The 19,591-nt window shown below is 41.1% G+C and overlaps 1 protein-coding gene across 1 annotated transcript in view; it reads right to left on the bottom strand.

Annotated features, from left to right (window-relative positions):
* Window positions 1-1,267: 1,267 nt before the first annotated feature.
* lnx1 (ligand of numb-protein X 1) overlaps window positions 1,268-19,591 on the bottom strand; it is a 124,286-nt gene continuing 105,962 nt past the window's right edge. The window contains exons 9-10 of the mRNA XM_080187544.1: window positions 11,372-11,530; window positions 1,268-1,403 (exon numbers count right to left, since the gene is read on the bottom strand). Coding sequence (XP_080043670.1) covers window positions 1,268-1,403; window positions 11,372-11,530 — 295 coding nt within the window. The remainder of the gene's footprint in view (window positions 1,404-11,371; window positions 11,531-19,591) is intronic.

The following is a 19,591-nucleotide window of genomic DNA, read 5'->3' as shown; positions in this document are numbered from 1 at the left end:
TGCTGGGTCCTTACCTATTAGCTTACATTGCTGATAAAGGAAATGAAAATATTGGAAATGCTTGAAAATTGTTCAGGTGATGGTAACCTACAAAACGGAATTTCTGCAGAATTATTTCAAAAGACTGTTGAAGTATGTGGCGCTTTTAAGCATCTACTATGTTATTGAAACATAATTACAATGTTTGTATTAGTTTATTGAAGATTTAATAAAATTTGTTTTTTTTTGTTTAAAATTGGATATTTTCCTTTTAACAATTGTTGATTTGGAGATTTAGCATTCCTGAAGATCCTATGCAGGATATTCCTATTTGACTGTACCAGTTGCTAATCAAGTTTGCTATTTGTCCTTGTTGTCCTTTTATTTTCTCCTGGCATCTTGGTGGGTTGTGTCCAAGTACAAAAGTGATGGTACATTTTGTGCTGCAGGTTCCTGAGAACCTCTGGAATTATTATAATTGATCCTTTTGTTGAATGCATGCTCACTAAGGGAATACGTAGATATTTCAATTACCATTTAGGACAACACTTCAGTATACACCTGCATTTGGAAGTACAAAACATATAACAAATTTCACCAGTACTGTAAAATAATGGCAATGGGAATCATTAGTAAATAAGTACAAGTAAATATGATAACGTACTTCCTGAAAGTATAACAAATTGAAATGGTCACTATATTTGCTATTCAGGTAGAGCAGGGAGAAATACTACTTCAAGGATGCTCAAAGAATATTTACCACAACATTTTCCAGTCACACGATCAACCATCTAAAAGATTATTTATTTAACAGAAGTCATAAGATTTACTGTAGCAAAAAGCTACTCTTGTACCAGTTATTTTTGCAAAGTAAAAAAAATTCCTCGTTGTTCATTGACATCTGATTCTACTGGAAGTTTATGCTGTGACGTTTTGTTAAACAGTAGTTCAGAGAATGCTTTAACCGACAAATTTAAGTTTATTATAATCCAAAATGCATTGATATTTCATTCGCATTCAGCTAGTTTAAAATTGCACATTTTGAGGTGCAGTGATGCATTTTTGAATTCAATAATTCTTTTGAAATATCCAACCCCTTTGCGTTCTTAAACTAATGCAGACCTTTTCTTCAAAAAATATATAATTTAAAAATTAAAGGAACACCACAGAACTCTAAGGTTTTATAACTTGTAAGAATTACGTTGTCATGTCAATACTAGTGCCTCTATCTTGAGTCTGTGGCCTTGACTTTATTATTTTCATGAAAACCAAGTTGTTGTAAGCTAATTTAGAGACGGCTGCCAGGCCAGGATGCCACAGTGAGCATAACTTTTCCTCTTGCTTCCTTGAGCATCTTCACCAGACAGGGATGACTAATTCCAGAGGTGCTCCTTCCATTGACGGCCAAAATCATATCTCCACACCTGCAATAACAAGACAGCATGGATTTACACAATGGTTCTTAGTTGGTTAGTGTTAAATTTTATTCAGCTTCCCACAATCATATACCAGCAATTTAGATGAGATGGCCAACTGTAGGCAATCAATGTTTCCAGTTCTGATATGGAGGTATATTTTATAGGTTATCAAATGAGGCTTTTCCTTGACAACGTAACAAGTGAAGAATACGCTCAGTGGCGTGCATATCTTCACAATGCTGTGCTAACTTGTTATCCAATTGCCCAATTCTTCCTGGAGGCTTTACCCTGCTTTGTTAATATTCTATACCACAAAGTTGAGAAAATAAATCATTTTCTACAGAGCTTCCATCTCACTGAAGAAGCTTTAGGTCAATCCACATCCAACAATCTGCTCTGAAAACTCACATTTTGACTGCTGTGACAATTTCCACCACAGTTGCTGAGATAATCCTCAACATTCAAAAATAACCAACAATAAAACAATCCACAACATTCTTTTAAAAAAATGTAAATTTGCCCTTTCGCTCAATGTTATCATAACCTTTAAAAAGTTTCAGGATCAGGACTTGCACCTTTGTCAAAAGTTAATCTATTCTTCCTTGGGCTATACCCTATCTATGTATCAAATTTTATTGAAATCATCCATTAGATTTTGTGATGTGATGTTTACAGACTAACAAACGGGTGAAAACATTACCTCTGGCCAACTCCAGTGATGAGGTAACAAAGCAGTGCTGAAATTCTGTCTATGAATCTACATGCTACTCTATAGCCTTTGTATTACAGTTCAGCATTTCTACAGTAATTGTTCAGGTTGCTTGGGTTTAAACATAATAGTTTCCATTATGTGAAGCAACACTTGTGTACAGTAGAAATTGCCAAGTGGGGATGTAAATGATAAAAATTATAACTACCATCGAGCTCTGCAACTGCTGACAAGTAAATTGTGCTAGGTGCCCTTAAGCACAATTATGAGTCTTAAGATAGGATTCCCCTAGGTTAGTTTAATTAACCTAGTTTTAGATACATTTTTAACATTTCCATTAATGGCAAATGTCACAGATTTTTCAGGTTTTAGATTGTGAAAAGGATTAGCTTTGTGGATTCAGATTTACTGTAATAACATACAAATATTGTAGAATATAAAATTGAGTTAAAAGCTAGAGTAGATGGAACTTTTCTTTCCAAATGGCCATTGTCAAATAAATTAAAAGATAAGCCAATTGAGGCAGACGGAATAAATAGATAAACCTGGACCCCACGAAGTTTTCCAGTTCCTAAAATTTTTGCTAACGGAACTGTAAGTCAACATGAGGTGAAATCACAAGCAATGTTTTTTTTCTTAAACTTAATTGTAGTTTTGTAAAATAAATGACCAGAGTAATTTATTCAATTACAGAATTGTACTTGTATTTACAATTTGGAATTATTTTTGCTGCATTTTTTTGTAGGATGAATTAAATATTCTACATTTTGTTTGTTTGAAGTTCCAATTATGTTGTTAGAAACAATTTTGTTAGAAACTGTGTGCCAGCTTGGTGACATTGAGTCAGTAGCAGCACTTTGCCACTGACAGGATAATTTGAACATTAGGCAATGGTGTAAAACTGGACATATTAGTTCAGCTGCCTATTATACACCACACATAATTTATTTTTCTTTTCCTTATGCTAAATTCAAACAGAAAATCAGATTGCATGTATAATGGGTGATTGAGTCATAATTGCCCATTTTACACCACTATCCTGAGTTGTAATTCACCCCAAAAAGCATGGGTTCCAGCACTCAATGACATTTATGACACTTCAGCAGGGTTCAGTTTGTCTCGGGTATCATCCTTAAGCTAAGCTGTTAAACCACTCTTTGTTTATTTATTAAGGTGGACAATACCTATTGGAAGAGAAAATAATTTCTCCTGGTGTCATTACTAATATTTAACCCTATCCCAGAATCACCAAACACCAATTATCTTATCATCTGTCTCATTGCTATTTGTGGGACCTTGCTGTGTGTAAATTAACTGTTTGCCTACATAACAACAATGATAACTTCAAATGTAATAAATTGGCTGTGAAACACTTTTGGAATGTTCTACAAATGTGAAAGATGTTAATTTTTTTTTGCCTAATAGTTTGCTTTGTTGGATAATGGTGAGTTCTATCAGGTGACACCTTCAGCTTTGCTTTTTCACTGTATATCCTCTGTGACACTTTTTCCTCATTTAAAATCTATAAAACCACACTACACAAGATCTGTGCAGAAACAGGGCAAGATTTATAAGTAGCAAGTTTGGCCCTTTAAGCCTGCAACACCATCCAGTAAGATCGTGGCTGATCTGATTGTGGCCCCCAACTACCCTTGATGCCCTTGTTGATCAAAAATCTATCTAACTCAGTCTCAAATATACTCAATGACCCAACTTTTGCTGCTTTTTGGAGAAGATCATTCTGCAAGTTAATGAATCCTCAGAGAAAATATTTCTCCTCATCTCAGTCTTCAAACAATGTACTTGAGTTCTAGATTCCCCCATAAGGGGAAACTTCATCTTGGCATGCACCCCATCAAGTCCCCTACAGATTTCATTTGATTCAATAATACCTCTTATTCTTCCCAATGAGTAGAGGCCCAATATTTGCAACCTTTTCTCGTAAGCCATTTGTCTCAGAAATCCATCAGGTGAACCTCTGAGCTGCTTCAAATGCAATTTTATCCTTTAAGAAGACCAGAGCTGTACACTATAGATACAGTTGAAGTAAGTGTGTACAGTTGTAGTAACACTTCCCTACTTTAATAGTTGATTCCACTTGCAATAAACATGAAGATTCCTAATTTAAGTTCCTAATCGCTTGCTGAACCTTAACTTTCTCTGATTAATGTACCAGGACATTCAGATCCTCCTGTACTGTAGAATTCTGCACTTGCTCTCTATTCACATGTATTGCTTTACTAGCCTTCTTGCCAAAATGGACAAGTTCACTTTTTGTCACATTACACTTCATCTGCCAAATTTTTGCCTAGTCACCTAACCTATCTAAAATACTTTGTAGACTCTTGTGTCCTCTTGACTTCCTTTCCTAACTATCTTGGTATCATCAACAAATTTAGCTACAATACATTTGGTTCTTTCATCCAAGTCATTGATGTAGATTGTAAATGGTTGAGGGCCCAATGCTGATCCCTGTGACACTTCATTGGTTACTGATTGGCACCTGAAAAAAAAACACATTTATTTCTATTCTCAGCTTCCTCTTATAACCAATCCTCTATGTTAATATGTTAACTCCTGGACAATGAGCTCTTATTTTTCCTTTGATGTGGCACCTTATTAAATGCCTTTTGGAAATCCAAGTACACCACATTGACAGCTTCCCATTATCCACCTTGCTATTTCCTCAATAAATTCAATTGGTCAAGTACTATTCTCCTTTCACAAAACCATTTTGACTCTGCCTGATTTTTCTTGATAAACAGGAGGATAAAAGGTTATTTGGGGTCGCAGGAGGTTAGAGTCAGATCAGCCATGATTTTAATGGATGGTCGAGCACGCTTGGGCCGAGTGGCCTTCTAATTTGTATGTCCCTACACATCTATCAATACTTCCTTAATAATGGATTCAAGCATTTCCCTAGGACCATTATTAGTCTAAGCAGCCTACAGCTTCCTGCTCTCTCTCTCCTTGCTTTCTTGAATAGAGGTGCCACATTTGTGATTTTTCAAAATTGATGGGACCGCTTCCAAAATTCCATCCAACACTTACTGGTCAGAACTTCCTGGCTGTTCATGCCAGCAGGATTTTCTGGTCCCATCAAAGCGAACCCTGCCATGGGATTTGTGGCAGTGGGGAGTGGATTCAGTGGGGAAATCCCATTAACAACAGTGGGACCAAACAATCCTACCAATGGCAGTGGGACTGCCACACCACAGAGAAACATGCTGCAGGTGGTGTGGAAAATCTCCTGCCACAGCTCCGTATCTACAATAGCGCCATTGAATATTCACTAACTTTTAATCATTTTTCAGTTTCTCTCAAATAGTCAGTCCATCTACATGAAAATAAATAACTGGGGAAACCAAGTTGAGAAACTCTAAAACTAAGGACATAAGAAATAGGAGCAGGAGTAGGCCATCTAGCCCTTCGAGCCTGCCCCGCCATTCAATAAGATCATGGCTGATCTGAAGTGGATCAGTTCCACTTTCCCACTCTCTCCCCATAACCCTTAATTCCCTTGCCTACCAAAAACCTATCTACTTGCGTCTTAAATATATTTAGCGAGGCAGCCTCCACCACTTCAACGGGCAGAGAATTCCAGAGATTCACCACCCTTTGAGTGACGAAGTTCCTCCTCAACTCCAATCTAAACTAACCCCCCCCTTATCCTGAGGCTATCCTTTCTAAGAAGGAAGAATCTCTCTACCTCTACCCTATCCATCCCCTTCATTATCTTATATGTCTCTATAAGATCCCCCCCTCATCCTTCTAAACTCTAATGAGTACAGACCCAGTCTATTTAGTCTCTCTTCATAGGCCAACCCCCTCATCTCTGGTATCAGCCCAGTGAACCTCCTCTGCACTCCCGCCAAGGCCAATATATCCTTCCGCAAGTGCAGCAACCAAAACTGCACACAGTACTCCAGCTGCAGCCTCACCAGTACCCTGTACAGTTGCAGCAAGACTTCCCTACTTTTATATTCTATCCCCCTTCGCTATAAAGGCCAACATTCTATTCGCCTTCTTGATTACCTGCTGCACCTGCAGACTGGGTTTTTGCGACTCATGCACAAGGACCCCCAGGTCCCTCTGCACCGTAGCATGCTGCAGCTTTTCGTCTTTTAAATAATAATCCCTCCTACTATTATTTCTGCCAAAGTGGATAACCTCACACTTGCAACATTATACTCCATCTGCCAGGTCCTCGCCCACTCACTTAGCCTATCCAGATCCCTCTGCAGACTTTCCACACCCTCCACGCAATTTGCTTTTCCACTCATCTTTGTGTCATCAGCAAATTTCATCACGCTACAGCCAGCCCCCTCCTCCAGATCGTCTATATAAATGGTAAATAGCTGAGGCCCCAGCACCGATCCCTGCGGCACTCCACTAGTCACCAACCGCCAATCAGAATAGCACCTATTGATACCAACTCTCTGCTTCCTATTAGACAATCCTCTATCCACGCTAACACCTTACCCCCAACTCCGTGCACCCTAACTTTCTGTAGCAACCTTTTATGAGGCATCTTATCAAATGCCTTCTGGAAATTAAAACTATTATTTTAAATTAAATTAAATTTAAGTTTAAATTAAAACTTATTAATTGATTCAATATTAGTGCTAAATATTTACCATAGTATCAAATTTTTTTTTAAATTCATTTACGAAATGTGGGTGTTGCTGGCCAGGTGAGCATTTAGTGCCCCCATCCCTAGTTGCCCTACTGCAGTAGTGAGCTGCCTTCTTGAAACACTGTAGTCCCTTGGGTATGCCCACATTGCTGCAGGGATGGTGTACCAGGATTTTGACCCAGTGACTGAAGGAATGGTGATACATTTCCAAATCAGGATGGTGAGTGATTGGAAAGGAAACTCCATCGGTGGTGTTCACATGTATTTGTTACTCTTGTCCTTCTAGATGGTAGTGGGTTTAGAAGGTGCTGCTTGAAGTGCAGTGCATCTTGTAAATGGCACACATGGCTACCATTGTTCGTTGATGGAGTGATTGTGTGTAGAAGGGGTGGCAATCAAGCAGGCAGTGTTCTGGATGGCATTGAGCTTCTTGAGTGTTGTTGGAGCAGAACTCATCCAGGCAATTGGGGAGTATTCTTTTAGACTCCTGATTTGTGCCTTGTAGATGATGGACAATCTTTGAAGGGTAGGAGACAGGTATGTAGACCAATATATTTGGAACCAGCAGGCAACCTAACTGCTTCAGCATATCTTTTGATTTATTCATTGAGAAACCATTGAAGAGATTAGTAAAGGTGTATCTAAAATGAGGAAATTATAAATGGCTGTATGCTGAAGAACATGAAATGGCACCTTCGAAAAGGCACAATTAAAGTTATAGTTTAAAAATTTTAGTGCATGTTCACCATTAAATAATTCTATCCATGGCCTCATAAACAGTTGTGGTTTCTCTGTTTGGCGTCTTACAAACACGCTCCACAGAACAAGGAAAGATGTTCTGCTGAGAGAATTTGAGTCCTAATTAAAAAGCAGAACCTCAAAACTAATGATCTCTGGATTGTTACCTGTCATGCACCAATTGCCAGAGGGATAAGTAGGCTAGGACATTAACTGCATGGCTGAAGGAGAGATGTGGGACATGGGTTTTGCTTTCTGGTCACTAGCACCACTGCTAGGAAAACAGGAAGCTATTCCATTGAGACGAGCTCTACTTAATCTAAGCCAGGACCAGTTTCCTGGATAGCTAGATAGGACTTCAAACTAAAATTAGAAGTGAGAGGATTCAAGGAAAGGTAAATTCAAAAACAGCAAGGGAAATGTCAAGGCACAGTGGCATTTTGGGTAGAAGTAAGGACAGTAAATAAAGGTTAAAAGGCACTAGTGACATAAGCAAAAATTTAACAAAAAGTTAAAAGCTAAAAGCAGTGTTTCTGATATGGATGTCCTGCAGTTGACATGTTTGATGTTGCCCTCTGCTCTGCATTCTGTGTTTCTGGGATAAAACGATTTTTAAAATAACAGCTTGTTCTGTTAATCATGAGAGGAAATATTAAACAATAATCTACCTTCAATATTTGCACTCTGAATTTCCACATTTAATAATGTGTTAGCTTGGCTTAGTTAATCTCACCTTTGAATCAGTAGGTTGAAAGTTCAATTCTCCAGACAGATATGAGCCTTTAATCCAGGCTAAACCTTTGGTGCAGTGCTGATCTGCTGCACGGTTGCCAAAACGGCCTTTGCTCAGCACTTTAAAACTCTCTGAATGTAAAAGACTCCTTGGCATTCTTGAACTAAGCAAGTGACCAATATTTATCCCATCCAAAAAAATATTTTATTCACAAATCCATGTGTTTGTGAATGTAAACTGCTATCACGTTTGTCTACATAACAGCAGTGGATTCACTAAAGTAATAATTAGTTATAAGCAAAAGTGCTTATGCTACAGATGAGGTAAGGCCCTATATATTCATACATATGTATGCAAGTAAAAACACATTTCCACCAAAGGTAAAATCCATCATATCTCTAATACGTACCTTCATTCAAATTAAGAATAAGTGAGGTAGAAACATTATTATTTTGTACTATTTCATTGCTAAACCTCTCTTTAAAACAACATTCATAACATTTTACACACTAGTTCAGCAGTGTGATTAGTATAAATTTTAATGTGATTTTTATATTGGTTATTTATAAATCTGTCATTTTAATTCTTCATAACCTCATTGTTTTCTCTCTCCAAATACCAGTTCTCCCCAGGGACAGTGAAACATAGCTTGGGTTTTTAAAGAGGGAACAAATCTGAGAATATTTGACAAATTAGGAATGTTCAATGCATTTACATAGCATGAAGGACACTTTAGAGGGCCATAGCTTCCTCAGAATGGCAATCAGCATTAGAATGCCATTTGTACTGATTTAGCTGTGCTGAAATTCTCAAGTGCTGGTCTCACCTGACCTTCCTGACTCAGGTCGGGTGTGATTCAAGGAATGCAGTGAGTCCCCAGCTCCAATGACTAAGTGTAAAAAAAAAGGGGTAGAAGGAGGACCCCTTTTCTAAAAGCATTAGCTGCTGTAAAGTAGGTTATTTAAAGGCCAATTGAGAATAACAGGCCAGGGAGAAGGCAAATGAATGGGATGAGGGGGTCGGTTGGACATGGGTGGGAGGGAGAGGCCGAGTTGAGGTTGCGCTTGTGGGGGCGAGTTGGGGGAGTTGGGTTGGTAGGGGTTGGGTTAGAGGCTCAGATTGAGGGGCAGGTGGTGTGGGTCAGAGTGGTCAGTTCAGGGAAGAGAATCCTGTCTGGGCGGGGTTGGTGTCCCATTCGGGTTCAGTCTGGGTGTTCAAAATAGTTATGCTGAGAAGTGCTAACTTCTAAATCGCTTTATCGGATAGTTCCCAGTCTAATTGTTCGGGGGAAGTTGGCTCTTCTGGACAACTACGGGGTAAACCCTTACTGGGAACTTCAAAGATGGATTCCCTAGCACATGTCTGGGGTAATCCCCAAATTGAAAGCTGGGGAGCCTGGAAGTTATGGACTAAATGTCTTGTACACTTGATTCTTAATGTTGCTTTGCCATATTGTGTACATAGTACTGCATTAAAATATCTACATTTGATTCATGAATTCAATGCTGTTGGGGCAAGAGATATCATTGCTGGAAATATGATATTTTCTAGCTCGTTATGCTATTTATCACAATTGAGAGTGTCATGTCAGGTATTGTGTGGGCCAGATTTAGGCTAAAGCTATTTCTCCTTTTTCACATATGCAGTGCGTGAACCTTTATAAGAGCACTTCCTGTTGTACTTTGTAGAATGTTATCATTTTCAAACAAGTTGGTTTTATTCTTTCTCTGGATTACTGAGATTTAATATTTAGTATCATTTCACACTGAATTATGGGCAGTTTTATTAATTGATTTGAGATATAATATTTTATACTTAAACTTAAAGGATTCGAAGTGTTGGAAGTTAAAGGTTGTAATAATATAGTCTTAATATATTAATCATATTAATATAATTATATTAATATGACTTTATTACTTATTACAACCTTTAATATCTATATTAATATAATTATAGATATTAAAGGTTGTAATAAGTAATAAAGTCATAAACTTTTATAAATTTGAATACTAATTCCATTATTTTCAGGTATATAGTTTGTTTATTTTTCTTGGTAACTATGCTTTTGAAATTGTTTATGTAATTTAGCTTCCATCCTTCAATGAATCCCTGCTGATGTTTAAGATTATTTTATGCAGAGATCCTTCAGCATGATCTGGACATATGATATTTTGGGTGAGTGGGCAAATCAATGGCGGATGCAATATAATTTGGATAAGTGTGAGGTTATTCACTTTGGAAGCAAAAACAAGAAGGCAGATTCCTACCTGAATGGCTGTAAATTGGGAGAGGGGAGTATGCAGCAGGACTTGGATGTCCTTGTGTACCAGTCACTAAAGGTGAGCATGCAAGTGCAGTTGGCCTTCATAGCAGGAGCAGGGTATGTTGTTGCAATCATACAGAGCCTTGGTGAGACCACATCTAAGAATATTATGCGCAGTTTTGGTCTCCTTTTCTGAGGAAGAATGTTCTTGCTCTCAAAGGAATGCAGCAAAGGTTTACCAGGCTGATGGTGGGATTGATGTTTGAGGAGAGATTGACTAGGTTAGGATTGTTTTCACTGGAGTTCAGGTGAATGGGAATAGGAGGGGTGGGATTTCATAGAGACTTTTAAAATTCTAACAGGGCTAGACAGGGTAGATGCAGGGAGGATGTTCCTGATGGTAGGTGTGTCCAGATCCAGGGGTCACAGTCTGAGGATTCTGGGTAGACCATTTAGGACGGAGATGAGGAGACATTTCTTCACCCAAAGAGTGGTGAGCCTGTGGAATTCATTACCACGTGAAGTAGTTGATGCCAAAACATTGAATGTATTCAAGAAGTGGCCAGAGTATAGCCCTTCAGGAGATTGGGATCAAAGGCTATGGGGAAAAAGCAGGATTAGGCTATTGAGTTGGACAATCAGCCATGATCATGATGAATGGCGGAGCAAGCTCAAAGGGCCTCCTCCTGCTCTTATTTTCTATGTTTCTATATTTTACTTGCTTATCAACAGATGCTGATAGTACTCCAGTAAAGGCAGGAAAGTCAATGTCAAAATATGCAAGTTCAATACTAAGTGTCAGCATTTTAAATCTTTCCTAAATATGACTTTGAATTATGGGCTATACTTCCCAAGCGACCACTGACAATATAACAAGAAATAATATGTTTAATACCTCAGTCTTCCATCATTATAAGCTGGCATTCCATCAACGATGGACTTTACAAAGAATGGTTGACTGCCATGGTTTTCCTCATATCCACCTACGATGCTGAATCCTAGGCTCCCAGATGTATTTCTCCTCAGTCCAATATCTTTGCACCAATAGAGGTATCTAAAAAGGCACAAAATGAAATGAAATATAACACCAATTCTCTGCTCACTAGTTTAGTTTTTCAAGTGAGCAATAAAGTAGTTCCCTAGGGTAACCAATTGGATCCATTAACAACTTAAATTCTAATCACTTGAACTGTAAACATGATAGCAATTTACATGTTTTTTCTATTTAAATGGAAAAGTAATTTTCAATAATTGTGTTTGTTACAATTTCTTTCCTCCATGTTTTGCCTTAGACCTCTTAAGTGTAATGATGCTCATCACTCTGGCAAAGGACATGAACATTTCTTGTCTGTTCCCTTAGTCGGGTTTTTCCTGGAACAGGTCACTGGTCTGTCACCAATGGCCTATATCTTGAGGGGTGCTGCTCTGCATCAACCTTTACCAGCTATCTCTCCCACTCTGTCATTGCCATGTTGGAAGAATTTTGCAGGTTGATATCCAACTTGTTGGCAGCATCACCAACATATCTTCCCCACTTGAACCTGGAACGTCTGGCTCAGAGACAGGGATGCTACCTACTGTGCCACAAGACTGCCTTCATTTGGGGTGTGCCAGTTTCTATCTATATAATCTTATGTTGTAACAGTAGTGCCCTCAGTAGTATTCTCTTTGATTTGATTTATTATGGTCACATGTATTAATATGTAGTGAAAGGTACTTTTCCTGCATGCTACAAACAAAAACATACTGTTCATAGAGAAGGAAAGGAGTGTTACAGTCATAGCTATGGTCTAGAGAAAGATCAACTTAATACGAGATAAGTCCATTCAAAAATCTGATGGCAGCAGGGAAGAAGCTGTTCTCGAGTCAATTGGTACGTGACCTCAGACTTTTGTATCTTTTTTCAGACAGAAGATGGTGGAAGAGAGAATGTCCGGGGACCGTGGGTTCCTTGATAATGCTGGCTGCCTTACCAAGACAGCAGAAAGTGTAGGCAGACATGGATATACATGCCTCGTACACATGCTTCAATTTTGTTGAAGCAATCAAGAAAATGGTTAAGTTGCTTTAAGGTTCAGAAAATGAACATACGGAGCAACACAGTGTGAATAGAAACAGCGTAATTTGTTCTTACATAATACAAGTAATGACCACACCAGCCTTGTGCGCATCAGTAGATTATACTAATGGTTTAAAATACTCTTGGCTGATTTGCATTCTCTTTTGGAACCTGGGCAAAATATATCCTTCCCGTTTTAAACTATAATTGACTAATAATAAAGCAGCCTTTATTGGACCTCACTTGAGATGTTCTACGTGTTTTTTTGCTCACAGATTCAAAGCGTACTGAAAATAGATTATTATATTTATCAATTTCTGGGGCAGGCTAATTAATGAATCATTGGCCTGTGTTGCTCCGTATGTTCATTTTCTGAACCTTAAAGCAACTTAACCATTTTCTTGATTGCTTCAACAAAATTGAAGCACGTGTACGAGGCATGCATATCCACTTCGGCCTACACTTTCTGCTGTCTTGGTAAGGCAGCCAGCATTATCAAGGAACTCACGGTCCCCGGATATTCTCTCTTCCACCTTCTTCTGTCAGAAAAGAGATACAAAAGTCTGAGGTCACGTACCAATTGACTCGAGAACAGCTTCTTCCCTGCTGTCAGTGATGTCACTGGCTCTGATGTGTGGGGAGTGCTCCCTCTACACTTGTGACCTCAGTAAACACACTGACAGTAACAAACCAGGCAGCTGCCTATATCAAAGATGGCGCAGATGAAATAAAGATGGAAAAGACCACCACATTATTCTCACTCCCTGCCACTACTCAACCTTGTTCCCACTCTCCAGCACAGGTTCCACTGTTCTATAAGAACATAAGAACATAAGAAATAGGAGCAGGAGTAGGCCATCTAGCCCTTCGAGCCTGCCCCGCCATTCAATAAGATCATGGCTGATCTGTTGTGGCTCAGTTCCACTTTCCCGCCCTCTCCCCATAACCCTTAATCCCCTCTCTTATCAAAAACCCATCAACCCGCTTCTTAAAAATATTTAGCGAGGTAGCCTCCACCACTTCAATGGGCAGAGAATTCCAGAGATTCACCACCCTTTGAGTGAAGAAGTTCCTCCTCAACTCCGTTCTAAACCGCCTCCCCTTTATCTTGAGGCTGTGCCCCCTAGTCCTACTGTCTTTTTTGAGCGGGAAGAGTCTCTCCACCTCTATCCTATCCATCCCATTCATCATCTTATACGTCTCAATGAGATCTCCCCTCATTCTTCTAAACTCTAACGAGTACAAGCCTAGTTTATTCAGCCTCTCCTCATAGCTCAATCCCCTCAACTCCGGTATCAGCCTAGTAAACCTCCTCTGCACTCCCTCCAGGGCCAAAATATCCTTGCGCAGGTGCGGCGCCCAAAACTGCACACAGTACTCCAGCTGCGGCCTCACCAATGCCCTATACAGCTGCAGCAAGACCTCCCTACTTTTATATTCAATCCCCCTCGCTATGAAGGCCAGCATCCCATTCGCCTTCCTGACCACCTGCTGCACCTGCAAGCTGGGTTTTTGCGACTCATGCACAAGGACCCCGAGGTCCCTCTGCACCGTCGCCTGCTGCAGTTTTTCGCCACGTAAGTAATAGTCCTTCCTACCATTCTTCCTACCAAAGTGGACCACCTCACACTTGCCAACATTAAATTCCATTTGCCATTTCCTGGCCCATTCGCCCAGCCTATCTAGATCCTTCTGCAGACTCTCCACACCCTCCGCACAATTTGCCTTTCCCCCAATCTTGGTGTCATCAGCAAATTTCGACACCCTGCACTCGGTTCCCTCCTCCAGATCATCTATATAAATGGTAAATAGCTGAGGCCCCAGCACCGACCCCTGGGGCACCCCACTAGTCACCAACCGCCAATCCGAATAGCACCCATTGACCCCCACTCTCTGCCTGCTATTTGACAACCAATCCTCTATCCACGCTAACACCCTACCCCCAACTCCATGTCCCCTGACCTTCTGCAATAACCTCTTGTGAGGTACCTTGTCAAACGCCTTCTGAAAATCAAGAAAGACCACATCCACCGGCTCTCCTCTATCCACTGCCCTAGACACATCCTCATAGAACTCCAGTAAATTTGTCAGACACGACTTCCCTTTAATGAAACCGTGTTGCGTCCGCCCTATCAAGCAATTCCCTTCAAGATGCCTCGCAATTTCCTCCTTAATGACGGATTCTAACATTTTACCTACCACAGACGTTAAACTAACCGGCCTATAATTCCCCGCCTTTTGCCTGGCACCCTTCTTAAACAACGGCGTAACATTAGCCGTTTTCCAATCTTCCGGCACTTCCCCGGAATCCAGCGACGTCTGGAAAATAACCACCAAGGCATCCACTATAACCTCCGCCATTTCTTTCAGAACCCTCGGATGCATTCCATCCGGTCCTGGGGACTTGTCCACAATCAGCCCCTCCAGTCTGTCCAGCACCACCTCTCTAGTAACAGTAATGTCATTAAGACCCTCCATTCCTACCACCTTTCCATCGCTAACACCCGGCAAATTATTCACGTCCTCCTCCGTGAAGACAGAAACAAAAAAGTTATTCAAGACCTTCGCCATATCCCCATCCCCTACCACTAGCTCCCCTTTCTCATCCTCTAAAGGACCAACGTTCACCCTAGCCAGCCTCTTCCTTTTTATATATTTATAAAAACTCTTGCTATCCTTTTTTATATTAAGTGCTAGCCCAGCCTCATAGCTTCTTCTACCCTCCTTTATCAACTTCTTTGTCAATCTTTGTTGACATTTAAACCTTTCCCAATCCTCTTCTCGCCCACTGCTCTTAGCTACTCTAAATTCCTCCGCTTTTAATTTAACACTTTCCTTCACCTCCTTCGTTATCCACGGCTTATTACCTCTCTTCCTACTGTCCTTTTTCACCATCGGAATAAATTTCTGCTGAGCACCAAGAAAGATCTCCTCAAAGATCCTCCACTGCTCCTCAGCAGACCCTCCCTCCAACGCACTCCCCCAGTCCACATTTGCCAATTCTTCTCTCATCCTACCATACTCCCCTCTATTCAAACAAAGGACGTGTGTCCGGGAACCCACTTTCTCCTCCTCCATCTGCACCAGAAACTCCACCATACAATGATCACTCTCTCCAAGAGGATCCTTCACCGCAAGGTCCCCAGATCCAAGATAGCTCGCTCCCTCGTCGGCTCCAACACACACTGTTCAAGGAAATTATCCCGGCAGCATTCCAAGAACTCCTCCTCGAGCCCACCTCGTCCAACATGGGTCGACCAATCAATATGCAGATTGAAATCTCCCATAACTACTGCCGTCCCATTCCTGCACGCCGCACTTATTTGCGCGTTAACAGCCCGCCCCACCTCCAGATCATTATTCGGGGGCCTATAGACGACACCCACCAGCGTCTTCCTCCCTTTGCTGTTCCTAATCTCCACCCACAACGATTCCACGTTCTGCTCCTTGGCTCCGATATCATCCCTTGCTACCACCTTGATACTATCCTTAATCAGCAGAGCTACGCCACCCCCTCTTTCCTCCTGCCTATCCTTCCTAAACACTTGATAGCCCTGTACATTCATCTCCCAGTCCCTGTCACCTTGCAGCCACGTCTCTGTAATGGCCACCAGATCGTATCCATTTGTGTCGATCTGCGCCACCAGCTCATCCACTTTATTCCGAATGCTTCGTGCATTCAGATAAAGCGCTTTCATCCCAGCCTTCACCTGGACCCTATTTGCCGTAACGCCACCAATTGGGACATCCTCGGCCTCTTCCCTTACCTGTACCCTATCCTTAACTTTAGACCTCGTAGCGTCACCTACCCTCGCACCCTCCCCCCCACTAATTAGTTTAAAGCCCTGTCTACAGTCCTCTTTACTCGATTCGCCAACACTCTCCTCCCTGCTATCCATTCTGCTACTTCCTGCTCTTCTGGACGCTAGTATCTGTTTCATTTCTCCCCCTGCTTCTCAATCCCACTCTTTTTGCTGCTCCGATCATGCTCTCCTGCTTCCCATTTCACCCTGCTTTCTGTATTGTCTACCCCTTACTCTCTTCACTACCTCCCAGTTTTCCTGGCTCTTTTGCCACACTTCTTGCTCCTGCCCCACCTTCATCCCTCTTCTTCCTACTTCCTCCTTCACCCCCCTACTCCCTTCATTGCTTTCTCCCATTGTGGTTTCTCTCTGTCTCCATCGCTCACTCCCACTCTCTCCACGGCTCACTTTCACTCTTGCCATACGTCCATTCATTGGGAAATTAGCACCCCATCCAACCCTTTACCCGCTCTGTACCCCTTTACACTCTCCATACCTCCTTGGATCTGCCATACCCCCCTCATGCATCCTACTCACCCAGTATCCACTATTGACAGAACTCTTGAGCTCAACTGTCAATCAAATATACTATCAGTTGAACTCGACTTGGAAAAAAAAACAACTCAAGTGCTCTTAAATTGGTCAGCCAAACTAAGCTCACAGCCCCCCCTCACAGATATGTAACCAACCTCTGCTGAGCAAAGTCCATTAGTGGGTGTTGGAACTCAGCCAAGCATTCAGTATGAGATTCCATCGCATAACCTTATACCAAACCCTCCAGAACACAATATAATGATTTGGAAGTTGCCTGAACAGAAGGCTCAAGAGATCAACTTTTAATCAAATAGGTTAGCCATCTGTTGAATTATTTCAGAGATTCAACAGCAATCTGTACTTCAAATTAATTTAACATTGAAAGCATGAGCGTCCAGCTGATACATTAATACCTGATTTTCAATAATGTTGAATGCAGGACAACATTGGAAAAATTACTTCAATGCATCTGAACATTTATATTTTGTTGCAAGCTTAATGGATACTTACCTATTAAAACACAGTCGTATAAGCAATAACTGCATTGAAAACAAACAACTTATCATGCAGTGTCTAATTATGACATTTAATGTTGCCAACACCTTTTGTACTTAACCGTCAAAAAGCTCCCAAACCACAACAGGCTTCCCCCAACATTCACAAAATGACTTGTCTGCTGCATTTCACACAACCTCCAGGAACATAACTGCCTGGCTGAAGATCTCAGGGAAATTAAAACTGAGGCCGACTTTTAAAACCTTGAACCTGATCTCATTTGGACTGCAGGTTATGTCACCACCCACAACATTTCCTGCACTGGTCAAAATGGTAGCCACCAGGATTGGGTGGGAAATTTCAATCTTCTCCATCTCCATTTTTGGCCACACAAGAGGATCCAGCACAGGATGGCAAAATCCTGCAGGATGGCCACAGGTCTTTACTCCTTGTGCGGACTGGTTTTGTATCTATTCAATAGGCTCAAACGTTGTCTCATTTAGCTGTTTTAGAATATTTCTAGTAATGGCTTATCCTTGAAATCTTTTACTTAAATAAAGTCACAAGCTAGGCTAAATATAGTTGCAGAGTTCAGGAACCACAATGAAAAATTATACTTCTCACTAAAAGTTAGTTAGAAACCTCAAACACATTTCCAGTGAAAAGTTAGTCAAAGATTGTGTTGCTTTTGCCAAAATGTCAACTTCTCCTTGCAAAACGAGCATTTGGAGAGGATCACCATGGTAATAGTAACTTTCATTTCAATGTTGGATAAAGAGAAGAATTAAACCAGTATGTAGTGGTGTTACATTTTATTTGAAATTAATGTTGCTAAAATAAAAGGGGGTTCAAAGGCAGTCTTTAGACATGTCAACAGTTAGAATTATTGGAGCTGCAATAAGGATCAAAATGGGCTCGCAGACTCCAGTTAGGGAGAATAGGGGAGCATGTTGGACAGGACAGTGGGATTGGGTGGACTTGTGAAGGGAAAACTGTGGAAGGTGGTCTCCAATTGCCACCAGGGGCCCTGAAAGGAGGCATTCTCCCCCCACCACTTTCACAGGCCAGTAGCTAAATCTGTCCGGTTGAAGACTGGGTGGAGGACTTTACACTGCCTGCTAAATTTGAGTCATGGCTGGATCAGGCCCTTAAGTGGGCATGAATTACCTACTTATGGGCCTTAATTGAGCCTTGGATGTGTGACCCACCCAATGCTCCATGGACAGTCTTTCCACCTGGATGTAATTAATGTCCACTTAAGGGCCTCATCCCACTGCCGCTAGTATTTGACCATCAGTGTACAAGGGATTCACCACACAGGAAGCTTGAAAAGAGGGGAGGAGGCGTGGTGGGCTGAATTCACTCACTTCCACTCTTTTCCAATCCCTAGTCAATGACCCCCACTCTACACCTTCCATCCTGCTGTCACTCACCAGTGGCCTGGGTCCCTTTGCCATCACAGGCTCTGACGGATGAATTACTGGCAACTGCCACTAGAGGCACTGTCAGTAATGGAGAGCAGTTGGTCTCTGGCTTGCAGTTCTTGGGCAGAAGGATTTCTGTCCAAAGGTCCTAAAGCCCAAGATAGGCCTTCTACAGTCTGGATAGACACTTAATACAGCAGGCCTTTCCCAATGAGGTGACACAGGGCTCTCACCAACTCCTTTTCATTTGGGACGACCCCCGTCACTTTGGTTAAATTCTATCCACTGTCTTTAACATCAATACAATAATTAACAGTATGGGACCATGGAGTTCCATTAATATAAAGTCAACGGTGAGTCAAAAGAAAAAGTGCCCATTGGTTGGAGTTCTGCCTGATACCAAGGGAAATAGTTGTAGTTCTTGGGGACAAATAATCACAGTCCCACCCCAGGACTACATTGCAGGAGTTCTTCTCACAATGTTAGCCTGCTGTGACGTTTGGACAACACAGCAACTGTGACTCAGAATTGTCAGAAAACGTTTGAAAGGTAATAATCACCTTCCCTGACCTGCAATAGCATACATTGTTAAGTTTCCCACCACCATCTTTGGAGTCACTATTGACTAGAAACTTAACTAGATTGACGCTATCAATGCATTGAGTACCACAAGAACAGGGCAGAGCTTGATCCACCCCAGATCTCTGATCCATCTGTAAAGCTCCTTCTCCTGTGATTACTCCCATGAAAAAGAACAAAAGTAGCAATGCCGGTTGAACACCATGACCTCCAAGTCACAT

This window comes from Carcharhinus amblyrhynchos, chromosome 1, assembly GCF_965287045.1.
Source record: "Carcharhinus amblyrhynchos chromosome 1, sCarAmb.v2.hapA, whole genome shotgun sequence".
Classification (NCBI taxonomy): Eukaryota; Metazoa; Chordata; class Chondrichthyes; order Carcharhiniformes; family Carcharhinidae; genus Carcharhinus; species Carcharhinus amblyrhynchos.
Note: the sequence above shows the minus strand (reverse complement) of the source record. Positions and strands in the feature narration are given on the sequence as shown.